Source organism: Erinaceus europaeus, chromosome 10, assembly GCF_950295315.1.
Source record: "Erinaceus europaeus chromosome 10, mEriEur2.1, whole genome shotgun sequence".
NCBI lineage: Eukaryota > Metazoa > Chordata > Mammalia > Eulipotyphla > Erinaceidae > Erinaceus > Erinaceus europaeus.
The window spans coordinates 80,186,804-80,210,150 of record NC_080171.1 but is presented as its reverse complement, the minus strand read 5'-3'; the positions used below and the strand labels follow the sequence as shown (position 1 = coordinate 80,210,150).

General features: G+C 38.5%; 1 protein-coding gene across 3 annotated transcripts in view; it reads left to right on the top strand.

Moving 5' to 3' along the window:
- The window catches only part of SUSD1 (sushi domain containing 1), a 325,163-nt gene that overhangs the window by 229,654 nt on the left and 72,162 nt on the right, over positions 1–23,347 (top strand). For 2 of the 3 annotated variants that reach the window (XM_060199942.1, XM_060199946.1), the window contains one exon: positions 3,542–3,662. The exons of the other annotated variant lie outside the window; for it this stretch is intronic. In XM_060199942.1, coding sequence (XP_060055925.1) covers positions 3,542–3,571 — 30 coding nt within the window. In that variant the 3' untranslated portion in view covers positions 3,572–3,662. Of the gene's footprint in view, positions 1–3,541; positions 3,663–23,347 lie in introns of those variants that run through there. 3 annotated transcript variants of the gene reach the window in all.

The following is a 23,347-nucleotide window of genomic DNA, read 5'->3' as shown; positions in this document are numbered from 1 at the left end:
TCTGCAGGTGTCTATCTTTCTCTCCTCCTCTGTCTTTTCCTCCTCGCTCCATTTCTCTCTGTCCTATTCAACAATGATGACAACAATAATAATTACAATGATAAAGCAACAAGGGCAACAAAAGGGAATAAATAAATAAATAAATAAATAAAAGAAATATATGTTTATGAAAGAGAGAGATTCTGGGAAAGAAATTCAGGACCTCCTGATTCTAGGTGTGATCTCTACTATTGAGTGGCTGGGCCAATGCTGAGTCACTCCAATCCTTAGTCTTATGTAGGTCATTGTCACAGGTGCATAGGTGTGAGATGATATCTTATATGGCTTTAGTTTTTATTCTTCTAATGAGAAGTGATATTGAAGCTCCTTTTTTCATATGTCTGTGGGCCATCAGTATGTCTTCTCTGAAGAAGTATCCATATAGATTTTTTTGAATTTCAACTTCATCATCTAAAAAAAAACATAGTCATAGTCTCTGTTCCCCCAATGTCATCAGAATGAAATGAGGTAATGTCCTGAAGGAGGTTTCAGAAATTGATCCTCTGAGCACTGACCACTGATCCTGGAGCCTACAAGGAAGTATAAGATTCCTGGAACTCACTACTGTGGCAATCACAGGATGATATAAGCTCCTGGCTTGGGAAATAAGCACTTTGCCCAATAATTTCCTTCTTCTTTTGAGAGCTTCAACTTGTCCTGTCAACCAATATCACTCATCCTCAATGCTCATAATCATATCCTTATCATATGAGTAGAACTGTAGTAGGAGCACATGGTTGGAGGGATGGTCAAGGGGCAGGGCAGAGTTTTCACTGGATCTGGGGTTAGAGGGGGACTGGAAATATCAGATAAATTGGTGGCTTGGGGAGACTCCCAAGAAGATTCTGAATGCTGCAGGTTGATGTACAGCCTGCCCCTAAGCCCCCTCTCTCCCAGCTCTTTTTGAGTTCTCACCCTTGGACTTCTACTCATGAGTGCCTTGGCAAAGAATGTGACATTGCAAGAGGAGATGTGAGCTTCCCTGCCAGTGCTTGGCCCTAGCATTTGTATAATCTCATTGAAAACAGAACCACCACTTCTGGGGAGACAAAACAAACAAACAAAAAAACCCAAAAAACAAACAAAAACACAACTAAAACCAGTACATCCTGCAGAGACAGGATAGTTTATGAGCCAAGACCCTGCATACTTATTTATCTAAAAAGGAAAACAAAACAAAACAAAAATCAGGTGTTGCTTGCACTTCTGTTTGTGAAATGTGCTTGGTGCACTTACTTTGATCACTTCCTTTGTCCATTCATGAGTCCATCTCTCAGACCTGCTCCACTGAGGGTTATCAACTTCCTTCTGAAGGGGCAGTAGTCAGCTCTTAGGAGGGAAGGATCTTCTTTTCTGATTCTTGCTCTAGTCAGGCTTTTCCACTTATTTTTGCCCCTTCAAGTAATGAAAGATTGTCAGGGAAACTAGGAGTGGATCCTGAGGGATATGTACTAACAGGAGCCAAGTGGGCTCTAAGGCAGCTGTGGGAAGTCATGCTGACATGAGGACAGACCAGTCAGAGAGTTTGTGGATTTGTTTTTTGCTCTTCACAGTCACTTCCAAATGTCTCTGCTTCAAGATAGACCATGTGCCTGGGTCATCTTCCAGGCTTTCACCACCGGGTGGGTTCACACTTGGATTATTTTTGTTCTGGCTCCATTCTGTACTCACTGAGAGACCACATATATGCTCATCCTTTCTCCTGAATCCTAAATCTCTCCTCTACAGGAGACTCCTGATCAATATTTACATGTACTCTTTTTTTCTCCTGTGCACTCCCCTCCTCTGCCAAACCCTCTAAACTCCAAAACCAACCCTTCAAAGATCCCATGTTTCTTTTGAGATGCAACTCCATTTCTCTCCTCTATTTTAGAGCTGCCTTTCTAGACCAACTCTATAGACCTCTCTCCTCTCTTTTCATCTTTCCCACCTGCAACCCGTGTGGCAATCTGGTCTCTCACTAAGATATCTAAGATCAGAGCTGATCCTGTGGAGCTTGTTTACCCAGTATGCAGTTTGTTTGATCTCTGTTGACTCCTCTTTCTTCTTAAAATATGCTTCACTTTGATCTTCGTGCCATTTCACTATCTTAGATTTTTCTCTTATTGTCTGATCACTTTTCTTTAGTCTCCTATATTGGAGTTTCTTAGAGCTTTATCTTACCTGCAAGCCTCTTCTTAAACTACACCAGCTCTTCAGGTGTAGTTAATGTGTCAATTCCTGGGTACAGGTGGCCGTATACCCCTTAGAGAGTACACATCACCATGTGCAAGGACCCAAATTCAAGGCCCAACCCCCACCTGTGGTAGGAAGCTTCAAAAACAGTGGAACAGTGCTGTAGGTGTATCACTTCCTATCTGTTTCTCTCTTCCTCTCTGTCCTCCCCAATAACTGCCATTCAAAAAATAGAAAAAGGGGGAAAATGCTAAAAGTGGTAGTATTGTCATGCAGTTGCATACCTCTAGCAATAACCATGATGGAAATAAATAAATAAATAATATACACAAGATGTCTTCATCTTTGGCTTGAAGTAACCTATGAAGTAAACTATGAAAGTTCCCTTTTCATGGCAGAATAACCCCACCTCAGTATTGGCTCTGCTGGCTTTAACATGAAAGGCACTGGACGAAGAGAAGCACAGGGAAAAGGTAAACTGGAATTTCTAAGACTCATAGAAGTCTAATTATCTTTGGAAGGGGTCAGAGAAGTAGTTCATTGGGAAGGGCATTTGATTTGCCTTGTATGTAGTATAGGTTTGAACCCTGGCACCACACTGGAGTACTGTGACACTGGAGAAGCACTGGTGCTGTGTTGTCTCTCCCCATAACTTTGTCTTTCCCTCTGTCTTTACATTGGAATGAAAAGATTTCCCTAGAGAACTCAGATGGATTAACTGTGCCCTTACAGATATATTGTCTGTATTATTCCATTTACATAAGCATCCAGGATAGGCAAACCCATAGAGACAAAAAGAAGATAAGCAGCAGCCAGAATCTAAGAAGTAGAGGAGAAGAAAGAGTGACTGCTTCATGGATATAAAGCTTCTTGGAGTCTCAGCCATGAAATTTATTTGCATAATGACTATGCTATCTCACCAGAAATATAAAACTTTTTTTAGGGGTGATAAAAAGGGCTCTGCAACTTGTCATAGTTAATGGTTGCACAAGACTTTGAATGTACTAAACATCAATAATGATACATAAAAATACATTTGGGGTGTACCCCAGAAGAGGAACCATTAATTCACCTTGAGCAGGGGAGTATTCAGAGATCTGTGACAGCAGATAACAAAACCTAAACTAGAAATGCCTCTTCCCACCAAACCACAGCTTCCTTTAAGGTAATGTACAGATATGTGCAAGGTAACCACAGGATTTCTAAACTGTAAACTGTATTAACTATGCAGTATATGCATGTTATGAGACTGTAGAATACAGCTTTAAAGTCAAATAAAATGTTTTAAGAATTTTAAATCTATGTTTCTGAATTATGTTGAAATCAGATTTACAGTTTTGGTGGAGCATCCTGGTAACCTGAAGCAAGGCAACCTATGAGGCTGGTCTCAAGTACTTAAAGTCTGGAGTTGGCAGAACTCTAACCATTTGGAGTAGTCTGACATGATACCCTGGTAAGTGAAGTGAGTGAACATTACTCTGTGATGGTCCATACAAGAGATAGTCTTATTTTTTTTTTTAATCATTTTATCTGGTGTTAATGGTTTATATTACAGTTAAGAGGTGGTAACAGTTCTCATCTTCCCAGGATAGGTGTCTGCAAAACACTCTCACTCCCAACTTATATCCTTTTCTATTACCATGTTCTACATGTTCACCATGTTCTACAATCCCTGTGAGAGAACAAAATGGAACCAGAATTTAACTGAAAATCTGATTCAGTCTCATATTTTTAATGAATCAGTACTCTTAACAATATATGAGTTCCAGTCAGAAAGGGTGGAGCTTCCTGGCTGAGGGGGGCTTCCGGTGCCCTGAGAATTTTGCTTGTAGTAGCTGAACCCTATCTAGCATGCATGACCGTGCTTCTCTTTGTGCCCCTTAGACTAGTGTAGACAAAACCTTGATACTTTCTTTATCCTGTTGATAAGAACATGTGAAAGAACCATACATACTGTAGTTTGCTTATTTGTAAGTTTCTCCTACCCCCAGGCTCACCAGCTCCTCTTAATTTCCTGACTTGTAAACAGGCAGGATGAGAGAAGGTGATGAGTGAATAATCAGAGGACTCTGCAGTTCTCAGTATATCCTGTTATCAAGCCCTACATTAACATCTACTGTCCTCTATCTTCTCTTTATCTCTCTATTTTGTCTTGGCCTGTGATTAAGGAAGTGACTGAATACAACACATATTATTTATAAAATAAGTAAATAATATTTGGATAGAGACAGAAATTGAGAGGCAATTGAGCGAGAGACAAAGAGATACCTGCAGCACTGCTTCACCACTTGTGAAGCTTTCCCCTGCAGTTGGGGATGGGGGCTTGAACCCAGATCCTTGAACACTGTAACTTGTGTGCTCAACCAGGTATACCAACACCCAGCCCCCTCAACTCATTTTTTTTTAACTCTGAGAAAGCGAGAGCTAGAGTAGTTGGAACATCAAAAGTTTTTTTTTAATTGTCATCTCTACAACTATCTGTCTACATTTGTGCATAACTGCCCCCCTTTTTCTTCCAGATCCAGTCTTCTCTTCCCCCTCCAACCACACATAACCCTATTACTACATCCAAATGTTCTTCCTTTTTTCCTCTTCTCTCTCTGGGTCCTGATGGAGCTGGAGTTCAAAGCCCTCTTACCCTCTTCCTCCTATCACTTCTCCCCCACTGGGAGTATGGATCAAAATAGTTTTTGGGGTGCTCAGGTCAGGGCCCTCCAGGATATCCTTAATACTTCTATAACAGGACTTGGTTGCCTGAAAAATTCCCAGTAGAAAGTAGATTAAGCCCCACCTGCAAGGGGGAAGCTTCATGAGTGGTGAAGCAGGGCTGAAGGTGTCTGTCTCCCTCTCTATCTCCCCCTTCTCTCTCGATTTCTCTCTGTTTCTATCTAATAAGAAAAATAATAATAGAAAAGTTAAAAAAGTAGATTAAGGCAATAGATGATTTCTTGCCTTCACTTATTAAGAAGAATGAAGACAGTAAACTAAATACTTGGATTATAATATTTCTCTATTTCATCCTGTTTCCTTTTATCAGACACTCAAATATCCAGAATAATAATACCAGCTAATATATATTACTTATATGTTTTTAAACTACTGAGTTATTTTTGTGTAAAATTGCTTAGCAACTACTCTATGAATTAAAAAAATTATCTCACTTCGCAAATAAGAGACAGAAGCACAGAAAGATTAAGTCACTCATCTAAGGTCATACAAATAGTGGCTTGACAAGACTCAAACTTAGGAAATTCAGCTATAATCCATGTATATGTGTTTTTCTGTCTCTTTTTAGATAGAAACAGAGAAAAATCATGAGAGAGACCATAGCACTAAAGCTTCATTCAGTGCCATGGAGCTGGGGTGAAACATGGTTGTGCACATGGCAAAGCAGTACACTAACTAAATGAGCTATTTCATCAGCCCAAGAAATTCAACTCTATAACAAGAATACAGAATAGTGTGAAATATGACTTTAAGTTGAGTGGTATATATGGATTTTCAGTCATGACTGAGAGATCAATTACTGGGATTCAATTAATATATATATATATATTTTTTTCTTTTTCTTTTCTATTTTCTTTTGCCTCCAGGGTTATCACTGGGACCTGATACCTGTACCACAAAAGCCACTGCTCCTAGCAACCATTCCTTGCTTTTATTTTTTCTTTCTTCCTTTCTTTTTTTTTTTTTTCTGATGGAACCAGTCCTTTTGCATTTAACCAGATGCATCATTGCCTGCCCTCCCCATCAATATATTTTGAAGACACAGGTTATTGTCACATTTGAAACACTCATCTTTGGAACATATACTTTGCACCAACATATTTGAAGGTGTTATATAAATGTGTATATTTGTATAAAATATTGAAGTTTATTCTATAATAAAAAGAATGTTTTTAATTAATTTATTTATTTTTAAAAATTTTATATTTATTTATTTTCCCTTTTGTTGCTCTTTTTTTTTATTGTTGTTGTAGTTATTGATGTCACTGTTGGATAGGACAGAGAGAAATGGAGAAAGGAGGGGAAGACAGAGAGGGAGAGAGAAAGATAGACACCTACAGACCTGCTCCACTGCCTGTGAAGCAACTCCCCAGCAGGTGGGGAGCCGGGGGCTCGAACTGGGATCCTTATGCCTGTGCTTGTGCTTTGTGCCACATGTGCTTAACCTACTAAGCTACCGCTTGACTCCCAAGAATTTTTTTTTTAACTTTTCTGCCATGCCCCTTTGCATATATAGGTCTTTATTTGTTTGAAAGAATGCCCCTAAAAAGAAGGTTCTTAACTCATACTCTAGGTAGTAGTCTGTTCATGAATAGTTTATTCCTGGATGTAAATTAGGGAAGCACTAGGAGAACAGACTCACTTGTAATGAAATGAACAGTGTAAAATTTACTCATTCAGCTCAACAAACAACTGTCAAGTCATCAGAGTCTTTGAATTCTTGCTGTTTTTTATCATCCACTCTATTCTAAGAGAACTATTAGGAAGGCATGCCTTCACTTGGGATAACTGGGGATGTCAATTCAATGCAGAATAATATTTAAATTTTAAAAAGGAAAATATAAACAGAAAGGAAACATTGGGTGCTGGGTAGTGACAGATGAGACTGAGTGCACACATTGCCATGAGCAAGCCTTCCCAACCCCCAGCCCCTGCAGGGGCGTCGGAGAAGGGGGTGCTTCACAAGCTCAGAAAGTGTCTCTCTTTGTCTCTCCCTCTCTACTTCCCTCTCACCTCTTAATTTTTCTCTGACCTATCAATAATATAGGGGGGGGAGGAAAATGGAAAAAATGACTGCTGGGAGCAGTGGATTCGTATTGTGAGCACTGAGACCTTAGCAACAGCCCTGGAGGCAAAAGAAAAAAAAAGTAAACTTTAACCCCAAATTCTCATCTTATTCTGGGGTCCACTTATACCTTCAAAGCATCACTTGTCACTTTTAGTCCGATAGCAAAAGTTCCTATATAAACAGAAATTAAAAAGACTCCATAAAAAGCTTCTACTATCATGATCTGAGAGGTGGCACAGTGGATGAAGCATTGGACCCTTAAGCATGCATGAGGTCCTGAGTTCAATCCCCAGCAGCACATGTACCAGAATGATGACTGCTTCTTTTTCTCTTTCTCTATCTTTATTTTTTTCCTTCTATTATTTTAGTTACCTAAATTAAGGAGTGAGATGAGTTTGTGGAACTTTTTCTTTTTCTGTTCTTTTTTAATTTTTTTAAATTTATTTTATTTTATTAAATTTTTTTAACATTAATAAACTATTTATTTTATTTTTTTTAATTTTTTATTTAAGAAAGGATTAATGAACAAAACCATAAGGTAGGAGGGGTACAACTCCACACAATTCCCACCACCCAATCTCCGTAACCCACCCCATCCCATGATAGCTTTACCATTCTCTAGCCCTCTGGGAGCATGAACCCAGGGTCGTTGAGGGTTGCAGAAGGTAGAAGGTCTGGCTTCTGTAATTGCTTCCCCGCTGAACATGGGCGTTGACTGGTCGGTCCATACACCCAGTCTGCCTCTCTCTTTCCCTAGTAAGGTGTGTCTCTGGGGAAGCGGAGCTCTAGGCCACATTGGTGGGGTCTTCCATCCAGGGAAGCCTGGCCAGCATCCTGGTGGCATCTGGAACCTGGTGATTGAAAAGAGAGTTAACATACGAAGCCAAACAATTTGTTGAGCAATCATGGATCCCAAGCTTGGAATAGTGGAGAGGAAGTGTTAGGGAGGTACTCACTGCAAACTCTAGTGTACTTCTGCTTTCAGGTATATATTTTGCAGTAGTTTATGGATACGTGTGAACATAAGCTCTCTCTCACAGAAACTGGTGTATATCTAGGTTATGGGACTTTGTTAGAAAGTGAACTACCTGAGATGAAATTAGAGTGTACTATAAAAGGAAAGGTCTCACCCAAGTAATGAAGCTTCTTTTTTAATTTTTATTTGTAAAATGGAAATATTGACAAGGCCATAGGATAAGAGGGGTACAATTCCACACAACAGTTCCCAGAACTGTACAGGGGTACAGTTCCCACAACCAGAACTCCATATCCAATCCTCACCCTTGAAAACTTTCCTATTCTAGAATTCAGGTCCAAGAAGGATTCAGAGGACCTAGTGGGGGTTGTATTGTTATATGGGAAACTGGGGAATATTATGCATGTACAAACTGTTATACTTACTGTTGAATGTAAAACTTTAATTCTCCAATAAAAAAATTAAAAAATCTTTCCTAGTCTTATTTTTTATTTATAAAAAGGAAACATTAATTTGCATTTCTCTGATAATCAGTGACCTAGAGCAGTTTTTCATATGTTTGTTAGCCTTTTGGATCTCCTCTGAGGTGAATGTTTTGCTCATATCCTCTGCCCATTTTTGGATGGGGTCATTTGCTTTTTTGGTGCTAAGTTTTCTGAGCTCTTTATATATTTTGGTGATTAGTTTCTTGTCTGATGTATGGCATGTGAAGATCTTCTCCCATTCTGTGAGGGGTCTCTCTGTTTGTTTAATAGTTTCTTTGGATCTGCAGAAGCTTTTCAATTTGATGTAGTCCCATTGGTTTGTTTCTGCTTTAGTCTTCCTTGCAATTGGGTTTGATTTATCAAAGATGTCCTTGAGGTGTAGGTGGGAAAGTGTTTTACCAATGTTTTCCTCTAAGTATTTGATTGTTTCTGGTCTAACATCCAGGTCTTTGATCCATTTGGAGTTGATTTTTGTTTCTGGTGAGATAAAGTGGTTCAATTTTATTCTTCTGCATGTTACAACCCAGTTTTCCCAGCACCATTTATTGAAGAGAGCCTCCTTTTTCCATTTAATCCTTTGGGCCCCCTTATCAAAGATTAGAGAAATGCAAATTAAGACAACACTAAGATACCACCTCACTCCTGTAAGAATGGCATACATCAAAAAGGACAGCAGCAACAAATGCTGGAGAGGCTGTGGGGACAGAGGAACCCTTTTGCATTGCTGGTGGGAATGTAAATTGGTACAGCCTCTGTGGAGAGCAGTCTTGAAAACTCTCACAAGGCTAGACATGGACCTTCCATATGATCCAGTAATTCCTCTCCTGGGGTTATACCCCAAGGACTCCATAACACCCAACCAAAAAGTGGTGTGTACTCCTATGTTCATAGCAGCACAATTCATAATAGGTAAAACCTGGAAGCAACCCAGGTGCCCAACAAAAGATGAGTGGCTGAGAAAGCTGTGGTATATATACACAATGGAATACTATGCAGCTATCAAGAACAATGAACCTACCTTCTCTGACCCATCATGGACAGAGCTAGAAGGAATTATGTTAAGTGAGCTAAGTCAGAAAGATAAATATGAGTATGGGATGATCCCATTCATCAACAGAAGTTGAGTAAGAAGATCTGAAAGGGAAACTAAAAGCAGGACCTGACCAAATTGTCAGTAGGGCACCAAAGTAAAAACCCTGTGGTGAGGGGTAGACATGCAACTTCCTGGGCCAGTGGGGGGTAGGAGTGGGTGGGAGGGATGGGTCACAGTCTTTTGGTGGTGGGAATGGCGTTTATGTACACTCCTAGTAAAATGTAGTCATATAAATCACTAGTTAATTAATATGCGAGGGGGAAAATTAATTGTATGTCTCGAAGTTTTTTAAAACACAGACTGAGTCTTTTTAATATATAGGCTGTGTAATTGATATGTGGACTCTCTCAAAGCCTAGACCAAGTAGATCAGAAGCAACCAATAGCACAGCTATATACAAGATACTGGATACTGTACAGCAAACCCTAACAAAAGGACTTTTCAAAGTTAACCCAATTACCAAATAATGTGATGATAACATTAACTATCCATTGTCTTTTGGAACCCTAAGACAGTAGGAACCTCACATCTCCACTATAGAGCCCCTACTTCCCCCAGTCCTGGAACCCTTGGATAGGGCCCACTTTCCCATATGCCTCTCCCAATCCATATCAAATAATATTGCATCTGCCGATCGCAACCTAATCAACACAACAATTGCCACCTCAACATGCTTCACTTCAAACTGTGTCCAGAGACTTCACATGTAGAATTACAACCTTTCAGCTTCATTACTCAGGTGAGACCTTTCCTTTCATAGTATTCTCTAATTCCATCCCAGGTGGTTCACTTTCTAACAAAGTCCCAAAACCTAGATATACACCAGGTTCTGTGAGAGAGAGCATATGTTCACACGTATCCATAAGCTACTGCAAAATATATACCTGAAAGCAGAAGTACACTAGAGTTTGCAGTGAGTACCCCCCTAACACTTACTCTCCACTATTCCAAGCTTTGGTCCATGATTGCTCAACAATTTGTTTGGCTTTGTATGTTAACTCTCTTTTCAGTCACCAGGTTCCAGATGTCATCAGGATGCCGGCCAGGCTTCCCTGGACTGAAGACCCCACCAATGTGTCCTAGAGCTCCACTTCCCCAGAGACCCACCCTAATAGGGAAAGAGAGAGGCAGACTAGGAGTATGGACTGACCAATCAACATCCATGTTCAGCGGGGAAGCAATTACAGAAGCCAGACCTTCCACCTTCTACAACCCACAATTCTTCTATATGCTCCACAAGCAGCCCCAACCCCCAATACCTCTTTTTAAGTTAATTTACAACAGGCATCAAGTTAGCATCTGGAACCTGGTGGCTGAAAAGAGAGTTAACATATAAAGCCAAGCAAATTGTTGACTAATCATGAACCTAACAGCTGGAATAGTTCAGATGAAGAGTTAGGGAGTCTCCGTTATGTAGATAGTTAGTAGGCCTATTTTAGTTATATTCCAAAGGGCTCATGACTATACTAGTTTTTTTTCTCGAGCCTGACATCTGATATCTGGGCCCATATTCAGCTTAAGAGCCTATGTGACCTCTGTATCCCTGTAGATCTAAGTTCACATTCTGTGGTCATGAGTAGGAATGTTCCAAGCTGCCCTAATTTCAGGACCCATCTTCCTCAGGTGGAACATAGAGTATTTTGTCTAGCCTCCCTTCAGAGGATGGAACATTCTCTACCATTGTTGATCCACGTTGAGGGCAAGGTCCTATGGGAGCCCACAAAGGGTCCTATTGTGTTGTTTCTGATAGAGATAACCAGTAACAATGGAGAGAGGGATTTATTCAAGGTCTAGGCCCATCATGTCTGTTTGGGAATCTCAGGACTCCCCGACTAGGGCCCAAACCTCAAGGACATCTTTGATGATTCAAACCCAATTGCAAGGAATACTAAAACAAAAACAAATCAGTGGGACTATATCAAATTGAAAAGCTTCTGCACAACCAAAGAAACCATCACACAAACTAAGAGATCCCTCACAGAATGGAAGATCTTCACATGCCATACATCAGACAAGTGAAAGTCTTTTTGAAAGCATGTAATAGTGTGGGTAGAAGAAGAGAATAATGATATTAGTCAATGATTATTGAGCATTTTGCATAGTGTATTTTAGTTACTCTTCACAGTGAGCTCTATAAACAGTTATTACTATTCACTCTGTTTTTTAAGAATAGGCCAACTGAGACTTGAGTGTCAAAATAAGCCAGAGTTCACATTTGGTCAGTGGTAGAGTTGGAATTCAAACCCAGACAATCTAATTCTAATGTTCAGATTCTTCATTACTAAGCAAGACACCTTGGTTCTTCGTGCCCAGCTTTACACTTCTGAAACTTTGCTGAGCTAATGATATTCTCAATATTAACCCAAATTTGGAAATCGTTCTTTGTTAGATTCTCTCCATTTCTCTCACTGTTTGTTTAATATGTTTACTGAGATTCTGCCATGGGTCAGGGAGTGCATGCACAACAGGAACATGGCAGTAAAGTTTTCTGTCCAAGTTAAGCCAATCTCCTCTTGGGTTTTAAAATTGGAAACAATATAGAACACAAATAGTCTCCATCAAGCAGTTAACAGGGAGATGTTACTATTGGAATTTATGAAAACTATTAGGGGAAATAAGTGTGTGGTGTATAGTTGTAAAGTCTTGTAATTGTCTATTTGTTAAATGTATATTTGTAAAATATTATAATTTTGTAAAACTGTATTAAGTCACTAAGAAAAAAAGAGAGAGAGAGAGACACTAGGCTGGGGAGCATACTTCCTGTTGTGTAGTGAAATCCTAAGGAAAGGAAGCTAACCATAGAGAGAAGTCCTAGGAGAATTGTTCCAATTTGTCTTGAGATCAGTTATACTCTTTTCTCAATTAATTCATTAGCTTTTGGTAAATTCTACTACTTGTGATATAAGAGGGATAAAATTCCATACAATTTTCACCAGTAAAGTTCAATGTCCTCTCCCCTCCATTGGAAGTTTTCTATTCTTTATGGTAGCATCATGGCAACATCTACAATTGGTGCTGTAATGAATTAAGATATAAAGCAGAACAATTTGTTTAATAATCAGTAACCTAAAGGTAAAGTGTAACAGATGAAATTTGGAACCTTCATGTTGGAAGGAGCTAGGAAGTCTATTTTAGATATATTACAAAGGGCCCATGACTTTAGTAATTGTTGACTGAACCCAACAGCTAACATGCAGGTAGACTAGGAGTATTGTCTAGGAAGATGGTGTCAGAGTTGAAGATAGAACTAGGAGGCTGGATAAGGGTAGAGAGCAGCTCCCAAATATGGGGAAAGTATATAAATACCATGAACTGTAAAGCCCATCAATCTGACCTAGGATCCATGTCTATTCATATTTAGCACAGGAGCCTGTATAACCTCTGCATCCTTGTCAATCTGAGCTTGAAGTCTAGCTAGGAACATTGTAGGCTGCACTCATTTCAGGACCTGTCTTCCTCTAGTGGCAGAGTATGTTGGTTGACCCAGCCTCCCTTTGGAGAGTGGGACAATTTCTACCACTGTTATTCTACATTGTGTGCAATGTCCTGTAGAGGCTCACAAGAGGGTTTATGATGTTCTTGATGGTGAAGACCAGTGATGGTGGAGAGAGGGATCTGTTAGAGATCTAGGCACATCATATCTGTGTGAGAATCCAAAGATTTCTTGACTAGGGTCCCGGATGATGGAGTGGTCTGGTAATGAACAAAAGAGCCATCTTTAAAGAATGCCAGTCTCTTGCCCTTATCCAGCTTTTGTAGTCCTTACTTTATTGGACACAGTTGGACTTAGAGTGAGGGAAGTGAAATAGTGTGAGGAGGGTACTACGTCTAAGTAGAAACTATTTGATTAAGTACATTATGGCGTCTTTGTGTCTTGCTTGCTGCACTTACTGAGTCACTGAAAACTGTTGTGCATTTTTACTTAAAGATGTATATTTTCCCCCAACTTATGTGCACATGTGCTTAATCTCATGGGCCCTGGTCTATAGCTGGGTTCTGTAGCTTTGTTAGGAAGTATACTACCTGAAATGGAACTAATGAGTCCTATGAGCTAGGAAAGGTCTCACAGAAATATTAGCATATGTTCACATGTATCCATAAATTAGGGCAAAATATATACCTGAAGGCAAAAGTCCATAATAATATGCAGTGAGTCAGTATATGGAACAAGCAAGTAGAAAGACCTAAAAAGATACCATAAAGTTCCTAATGAAAGAGTGTCTACTTAGACTTACATAACCTCCTCACCTACTTCCTATTATACTTCTCTCAGTTCTCTCAGTCACTTCAAAGCTAACCTTATCAAAAAAAAAAAAAAAAAAAAAAAGACTGCAAAAGCTGAATAAGGGCAAAAGACTGGCATACTTTAACGATGACTCTTTAGTCACTATCAGGCCCCCAATCAGCTGGAGTCCTGAAATTTCCAAACAGACATGATGGGCCTAGACCTTAAATAAATCCCTCTCTCCATTGTTAATGATGATCTTTATTAGGAACAACACAGTAGACCCCTTTGTGAGCCCCCATAGGATCTTGCCCCCAACATGGATCAACAATGGCAGAAAATGTTCCATCCTCTGAAGGGAGGCTGGACAACATACTCCATGTTCCACCTGAGGAAGATGGGTCCTGAAATTGGGGCATCTTGGAACGTTCCTACTCATGGCCATAGAATGTGAGCTCAGATCTACAGGGATGCAGAGGACATAGGCTACTAAGCTGAATATGGGCCCCATATCATATAAAGTACATGGTTTTTACAGTCAACAATATTTATACACCTTTCTCATATTTGGGAGCAACTCTCTTCCCTGATCCAGCTTTCTGGTCCTTTGTCCCAGCCATGACCTCATCTCCCAGACAATAACTTGGATCCACCTGCATATCAGATGTCAGACTAAAAAAAAAAAAAACTAGTATAGTCATAGGAGCTTTGGAATATAACTAAAATAGGCCTACTAACTATCTATAAAATGGAGACCCCCCCAACTCTTCATCTGCACTATTCCAGCCTTTAGATTCATGATTAGTCAACAATTTTCTTCTGTTCTCCCTGGTCTAAACTTTGAGAGAGTCATCTCATTTCAAAGACTCAGCCTGTGGTTTGTGCATTAAAAAGTTTTATACATTCAATCAATTTTCCCCCTCATATTAATTAAGTAGTGATTTATATGACTACATGTTAATAGGAGTGTACATAAACACCATTCCCACTACCAAAAGACTGTTTCCCATCCCATCTTCCCTGCTCTCCCCCACCCCAGAGAAGCCAAACATCCACCCTCACCCTCACCCCAAAGATTTTTACTTTGGTACCCTACTTCAAACTCAGTCAAAACCTGCTTTGAGTTTCCCTTTCTGTTCTTCTTTCTCAACTTCTGTTGATGAGTGGGATCATCCCATACTCATCTTTATCTTTCTGACTTAGCTCACTTAATTCCATCTAGTTTCATCCAAGATGGGTCAGAGAATGTGGGTTCATTATTATTAATAGCTGCATACTATTCCATTGTGTATATGTACCACAGATCTCTCAGCCATTCATTTGTTGTTGGACACCTGGTTTGCTTCCAGGTTTTACCTATTATGAATTGTGCTGCTATGAACATAGGTGTACACATATCTTTTTGGTTGGGTGTTATGGAGTCCTTGAGGTATATCCCTAGGAGAGAAATTACTGGGTCATATGGGAGGTCCATGTCTAGCCTTGTGAGAGTTCTCCAGACTGCTCTCCAAAGAGGCTGGACCAACTTACATTCCCACTAGCAGTGAAGAAGGGTTCCTTTGTCCCCAAAGTCTCTCCAGCATTTGTTGCTGCTGTCCTTTTGCATGTATGCCATTCTCACAGGGGTGAGGTGGTATCTCAATGTTGTCTTTATTTGCATTTTCTCTGACAATCAGTGACCTGGAGCAATTTTTCATGTGTTTGTTATCCTTTTGGATCTCCTCTGAAGTGAATGTTTTGTTCATATCCTCTGCCCATTTTTGGATGGGGTCATTTGCTTTTTTGATGCTAAATTTGCTGAGCTCTCTTTATATTTTGTCTCTTGTCTGATGTATAGGATATAAATATCTTCTCACATTCTGTGAGAGGTCTCCTTGTTTGGGTGATGGTTTCTTTGGATGTGCAGAAGCTTTTCAATTTGATGTAGTCCCACTGATTTGTTTTTGTTTTAGTCTTCCTTGCAATTGGGTTTGTTTAGTCAAAGATGTTCTTGAGGTTTAGGTGGTAAAGTGTTCCACCAATGTTTTCCTCTAAGTATTTGATAGTTTCTGGTCTAACATCCAGGTCCTTGATCCGTTTGGAGTTGATTTTTGTTTCTGGTGAGATAAAGTGGTTCAGTTTCATTCTTCTGCATGTTTCAACACAGTTTTCCCAGCACCAATTATTGAAGAGAGTCTCCATTTAATATTTAGGGCCCCCTTATCAAAGATTAGATGTCCATAGGTATTTAGTTCTAGGCTTTCAATTCTGTTCCTCTGGTCTATGTGCCTATTTTTGTTCCAGTACCAGGCTGTTTTGATGATGATGGCCTTATAATATAATTTGAGATCTGGGAGTGTGATGCCTCCATTTCTGTTTCTTTTCCTCAAGATAGTTTTGGTGATTCTAGGTGTTTTCTGATTCCAGTAAATGATTGTAGTTTTTGTTCAATTCTCTGAAAGAAGCTTGATCGTACTTCAGTGAATTTGTATATGGCTCTGGGGAGAATATTCATTGTGATTATATTAATTCTTCCAATCCCAATCCATGAGCATGGGATGTCTTTCCATTTCTTGGTATTATTTTCTATTTCCTTGAGTAGTGACTAATAATTTTCAGCATACAAGTCTTTCTCTTCTTTACTCAATTTTGTATTCCTAGATATTTTATTGACTTTGATGCAACAGTGAATGGGAGTGATTTATGGATACCCTGTTCTTTGGACTTAGTGTTTGCATAAAGAAATGCCACTGACTTTTGTACATTGATTTTATAGCCTGACACCTTGCTATAATGCCTAGTAACTTCCAGTAGCTTTCTCTGGATTCTTTAAGTTTTTATATGTATACTATCATATCATCTGCGGATAGTGAGAGCTTTACTTCTTCTCTTCTAATCTGTATTCTTTGATTCCTTTCTCTTGCCTGATTGCTACAGCAAGAACTTCAAGTCCTATGTTGAAGAGTAATGGTGATAATGGACAGCCCTGTCTAGACTTGTCTGAAGAGGAAAGCTTTCAGCTTCTGTCCATTGAGTATGATGTTGATTGTAGGTTTGCTATATATAGACTTGACTATCTTGAGGAATTTCCCATCTATTATCTTTTTTTTTTTTTTGGTAGTGTTTTGAGCATGAATGGGTGTTGGATTTTTTCAAAGGCTTTCTCTGCGTCTGTTGAGATAATCATGTGGTTTTTGGCTTTGCTTTTATTGATATGGTGAATGACATTGATTGACATATATACTGAAGCAGCCTTGCATTGGAATAAACCCCACTTGGTCATGATGAACAATCTTTCTGATATACTGCTGTATCTGGTTGGCCAGGATCTTGTTCAGTATTTTGGCTCATCAGAGATATTGGTCTGTAGTTTTCCTTTTTTGTTGTTTCCTTGTCTACTTTCGGTATCAGAGTGATGTTAGCTTCATAGAAGGTGGAAAGAAGTGTTCCTGTTTCTTCAATCATTTGGAAGAGTTTTAGAAGTATAAGTATTTTTCCTGAAGGTTTTGTAGAATTCATTTGTAAAGCATCTGGTCTAGGACTTTTGTTGTTGGGAAGATTCTTAATAACTGTTTGATTTCTTTGTCTGTGATTGGTCCATTTAGGTTTTATAGTTCTTCTTGGTTCAGTTTTGGAAGGGTAAATGTTTCTATGAATTCTTCCATGTCTTCCAGATTCTCTAGCTTGATGGCATATAGTTCTTTGTAAAAGTTTTGCATGATTTTCTGGACTTCTGTGGTATCTGTTGTGGTATATCCTCTATCATTTACAATTCTATTTATTTGAGTCTTCTCTCTCTCTCTTTCTCTCTTGTTTTTTTTTTTTAGTGTGTCTGGCTAGGGGGTTGTCAATCTTGTTTAATTTTTCAAAGAACCAACATTTGGCTTCATTGATCTTTTGTATGGTTCTCTTATTTTGATGTTCTTTATTTCTGCTCTAATTTTAGTGATTTCTGTCCTTCTGGTTGTTTTGGGGTTCATTTATTTCAGCTTTTTCTTGTTCTCTAATGTTTGCTTGTATAGCTATGAGTTTCCCTCTCAGTACTGCTTTAGCTGTTTCCCAAATCTTTTGATAGCTCATGTCTTCATTTTCATTTGTTTCCAGGAACATTTGAATTTCTTGTTTGAGTGCTTCTTTGGCCCAGTGTTATTAAGCAGTATGTTGTTGAGTTTCCAAATTTTGTGACTTTATTAATCTTCTGTGTGTTGTTGCTTTATTCCACTGTGATCAAAGAAAATACTTGGGATGATTTCACTGCTCTTGAATTTTTTGATACTGTGTTTGTAGCCTAATATGTGGTCTATCTATGAAGATGTGATGTGTGCATTTGAAAAGAATGTATACTCTGGTTTCTTGGGGTGAAGAAGTCTGAAAATGTCCAGGAGGTCTAGTCTGTCCATCTCTTCATTTCATACTCTTCTTTCTTTGTTAATTCTCTGCTTAGTTTATCTGTCTAAGTGTGAGAGTGGGGTGTTGAAATCTCCCACTATTATTGTATTACTATTGATGTATTTTTGTAGTTCTTTCAGTAGGTGTTTGATGTTTTTAGAAGGTTACTTATTAGGTGCATAATGTTAATGATAATTAAATCTCCTTGGTTGCTTGATCCTTTAATCACTATGTAATGCCCTTACCTGTCTTTTATTACTTTATTTAATTTAAAGTCTATGGTGTCAGAGATGAGAATGGCTCTTCCTGCCCTTTTTTGTGGTCCATTAGCCTGTATGATAGTTTTCCATCCTTTCACTTTAAGTCTGTGTTTGTCTTGTTGGGTCAGGTGGGATTCTTGAAGTAGCATATGGTTGGGTTGTGTTTTCTGATCCAGCCTCCCACTCAGTGCCTTTTAATGGGTGAGTTTATGCCATTGATATTTATTGATATTATGGATTTAAGGTATTGCAGTGCCATTATTCAATAATTTTTTAATTTTCTCTGATATATGGCAAATAGTATGGTGATTTTCTTGTTTGTAAGAGGTCCTTTAGAACCTCTTTCAGGGCAGGTTTGGTGATGGTTGTCTCCTTTAACTGTTGCCTATCTGAGAAGGTTTTGATCCCTTCATCTAGTCTGAATGAAAGTCTAGCAGGCTATATTATCCTTGGTTGGAACCCTTTTTCATTCAGGGGTCAATAAATATCTTACCATTGTCTTCTGGCTTTTAGAGTTTGAGTGGAGAAGTCTGCTGATAGTTTTAAGGGTTTTCCCCTATGTGTGACTTTTTGTTTTTCTCTTACAACCTTTAGGATCCTTTCTTTATTCTTACTTCTTTTCATTGTAAGTATGATGTGTCTTGGTGTCTTCAGGTCTGGGTTGATTCTGTTTGGGACTCTCTTACACTCTTGAACCTTAATGTCCTTTTTGTTGTTTATGTCTGGTAAGTTTTCTTCTATTGTTTCCTCTAGGATGTTTACTTCCCCTTTCTCTCTTTCTTCCTCTGGTAGGCCAATTATACAAGTGTTACTTCTTTAGAGATAATCCCATATGTCTCAGTTGTTTTTTTTTTTTTTTCAGTCTCTAAATCTCTTTTTTGAGTTCTTTTACCTCTTTCTTAGTTGTCTCTAGCTCATCCTTTGTCTGGCTAATTCTGTTTTCTGCTTCTGTTAATATGCTTTCCCTTCCCTCAGCTTCTTTCTTCAGTTCAGTTATAGTATTAGCTTGTTCTGCTAATTGTCCTTTTAGCTCAGCTATTTCAGCTTTCAGTTCACTAATTATGTTGAGGTAGCTAGTATCTTCCTTGAGGGTCTCATCTATTATTTCACTATTTCTGATAGCCCTTTCCTCCACAGTTGTCTTCATTTCTGTTATTATTAGGGTTATTATTGCTTGCATACTTTTCTCATCTATGGTTACTTTTGAGTGATTTGGAGTTTCTTCTGGGCTGCTGTCCTAATTCATTGTGGAAGCAGTTTTATTTGCTTTTGATTTAACTTTTTTTTATTGATGTGGTTTATATTTTTCTATTCTGTTATTCTTCAGTTGTTGTGTTTTGAGTACAAGCCATGCTATACTAAAGTCTTTTCACAAATTCAGTCACAAACCTCAGAAATTACAACAATAGCAACTAAAGCAAAGATTGATGCATTTCAACCAATTAGCAGTTAGGATTGATCCAGTTAGCCAAAAAACACCTCTAGTCCAAGAAGAAAAAGCAAATAAAACCAAAAGAAAAAGTAGAGAAAGGGAAAAAGACATAGCAAGAATAGACAATTATGCAAATCTACTGTCACTATAAATTCAAAGGATAGCAAAAGGAGGAAGGGAAGTAAAAAAGAGAGACACACATACAGAGATAGAGAGAGACAGAGAGAGACCATTCTGAGTCAGATTTCTTCCACAAAATAATTCACAAATGAGTGTCACTGAATTCAGAAAGCCAAAGAAGGAAGAGAAAAAAAAGAGCAGTGAAAGGAAAGAGGCTTAAAAAAAAAATTATATAGCAGGAGAGAAAAAGGAGGGTGGAGGGAAGAGGACTATCCTTTCACAATGGATAGTTACCCTCTCTAAAGAATCCGATATTGTAAACTGCTTCTTTCTGGAGCTCACACCAGGTGATGTCTCCAAGTCATCATCTTGGCTCCACCATCTCTTTATATTCTTCCCTGAAAAGAGTCCAATCCACAAAACACTAGTGATCAATGTTGATTTTTACTAAATATTTGCTGAAAGAGGAGTGGACCATGTACAATGGAGAAACAAACAAGTGGTACCCCTAGTCTCTTGGAGCCTAGCTACTCATGGTGACTTCAGCTACTCTGTGCTTTGCCACCTAAGTCTGAGTCCTGATGGTGTTATCAAATATTTGTTTTTTTCATAATATTTAATTAATTTATTTAATAGAGACAGATAAATAGATAGTTTTTTGCAAAGTTTTTGCTCAGTTTTTTTCCCCCAGGAGACATTTATTGTTCTCGCCTTTCTCCTTCCATTCCATTACCCTCCTTATCCACACCTCCAATTTGCTTTATTCTGTAACAAAGTCTTCAGTATTTTTCAGGTGAAAACTTTGGCTCTTTGCCTTCTAGCTGTCACATTCTCCAAACCTGTTTTTCAGTTATCCTTTCTTACAGAACTAAAACTGGGCTGGAGTTTAGTTTGACTAGAGATAAGGTTAGCACTACTTAAAAGGAAGAGACACTGTGCCTTGAGGTTTGCAGTGTAACCTGAACTTCTTGCATTTTTAGATAGTGAATGGGGTCAAACATCCCTGACAAGCCTAGAGAGTCAGTCAGTAGCCTTTTTCTAAGAGAATTTTTCAATCAGGCTGCTGGATGCCATGAGTAATTGGAAATTTATCAATAGCAAGTAATGCATATTTCATTGAAATCTCCATATTTTTTATATTTCTTTATTGGGGAATTAATGTTTTACATTCAAAATCTCCATATTTATTAGCACACAGTAGCTTCTGGCATTTATCAATTATTTCTAAATCTTCCAAATTATTAAATCATTTCTATTCAGAGGATAAAAATACTCACACATATCTCCTTGTTTTTAATTAATTAATCAATTTAGGTATATAGAGAAGCAGAGTGGCGCGCAGTCACACACACACACACACACACACACACACACACACACACACAGAAAGAGATTTCAGCACCAAAGCTACCCTCAACATGGTGGTAGCTGGGCTTGAACTTGGGTTGCATGTATGGCAAAGCAGCATATGATCCAAGTGAGCTTTTTTCTTTTCTTTCTTTTTCTTTTTTTAAACCACAGCACTGCTCAACTCTGGCTATGACTTATGGTGGTGGTGATGGTGGTGATTGCATTAACTGTCTCTTAATCTGAACTTGTGTGTTACTCTCATTATATTATTTTATTTTAAATATTTATTTTTCTGTCCCAATTCCTGGATTTTATTTGTTTACACAAAACAGCTCTTTTTTAAAAAAGATTTTTTTAATATTTATTTATTTCCTTTTTGTTGCCCTTTTTATTTTTGTTGTTGTTGTTATTCATATTGTCATTGTTGGATAGGACAGAGAGAAATGGAGTGAGGAGGGGAAGACAGAGGGGGAGATAGAGATAGACACCTGCAGACCTGCTTCACCACTGTGAAGCAACTCCCCTGCAGGTTGGGAGTCACAGGCTCGAACTGGGATCCTCACTGCCAGTCCTTGTGCTTTGTGCCACCTGCACTTAACCCACTGGGCTACCGCCCGACTCCCACAAAACAGAATTCTATGTAAGAGTGGAAGAAAGAAAAGTCAGAGTACCACTATGGTTTATGCATTATTGGAATTTATACTGAGAACTCCAGGCATGAAAATCCTATGTAATACCAGTTGAACTAGTTCCCTAGCCTGGTATTTCCCACTTCCTTTTTCAAAGAACACAGCCTCCAGGTAAGAAATTCGATTACTTCCTGGTATTTTCTACTTCCTATTTTCAGAACTCAGTCTTTAGGTAAGAAATGTGACTACCCAGTGTACAAGCTGTAGAAAGTACAGGATATTGGCAAAGCCCTAGAGAATGACATACTATGTGAAGAGCAAAAGGTAAAGAGGAGTATTGAGGTATCAAGCAAATCTTCACATTTATTAGTGTGTGATAGTTTCTGGTGTTCATCAATTGATTTCTAAATCTTATCTATTTTAAAATACTTTCTAAATTGATATGATAAAAACAATCATTTTGTTGTCACTTATTTTAGATACTGATAGAGAAGTAGAAGGAAGGAGAGAGAGAGAGAGAGAGAGGCCAAGACCACAACAATAATACTTCTTTCAATATGTTGGGGACTGGGCTCAAACCTGGGCTGTGTGCATTGAAAAGCAGCACAGTATCCAAGTGAGTTAATTTGGTATCTGAAATGCTATATATATTATATATTTTTTGGGGGGGAGATTAATGGTTTACAGTAAATACAGTTGTTGGTACATGTCTAAAATTTCTCAGTTTTCTGCAAACCACTCACCCCCAGCCTAGGCATCCTCCATCATCATGCATCAGAACCTGAATCCACTCCCAACTTGCCCCAGGATCCTTTACTTTTTTGTAATACACCAACTTTTTTTTTTTTTAAACCAGAGTTTTGTTCAATTTTGGCTTGTGGTGTTAATGGTGGTGGTAGTGGTGGTGGTGATTAAACCTGGGAAGCTCTGTCCTCAGGAATGAAGGTCTTTTGAATAACTGTTGTGTCCTCTTTCACATCCATCCCTTACATTTTAAAATAATTGTATTTGTCAGAGAATCAGTCTCTTATTTTATTTCCTTCAAAGAAACAACTATTGGGTTTATTTCTCTGTTCTGCTCCATCTGTTCCCTAATTAATTTCCATTTTATATCTGTTACTTTGATCTTCTTGACTTCTTTAGGGTGAATTTTATTTAATTATTTGTCATGAAAAAGAGCCCATTCTTTGTTTATTAATAAAACCTTTTTAAATGATAGCATCCCTCTCATTTTGAAAGATCTATTTTGTAAAATATCTGCATTAGTATTTTAATATTGGGGAAGGACAGAAGGCAAAATCTTGAAAGTAGATCCATCCCTAGAGTAGCAGTAGATGTCATATAGGTTAAAGATAAATTGTCTTGCTCTTTGTCAATTCCTACTCTATAAGAGCTTAAGT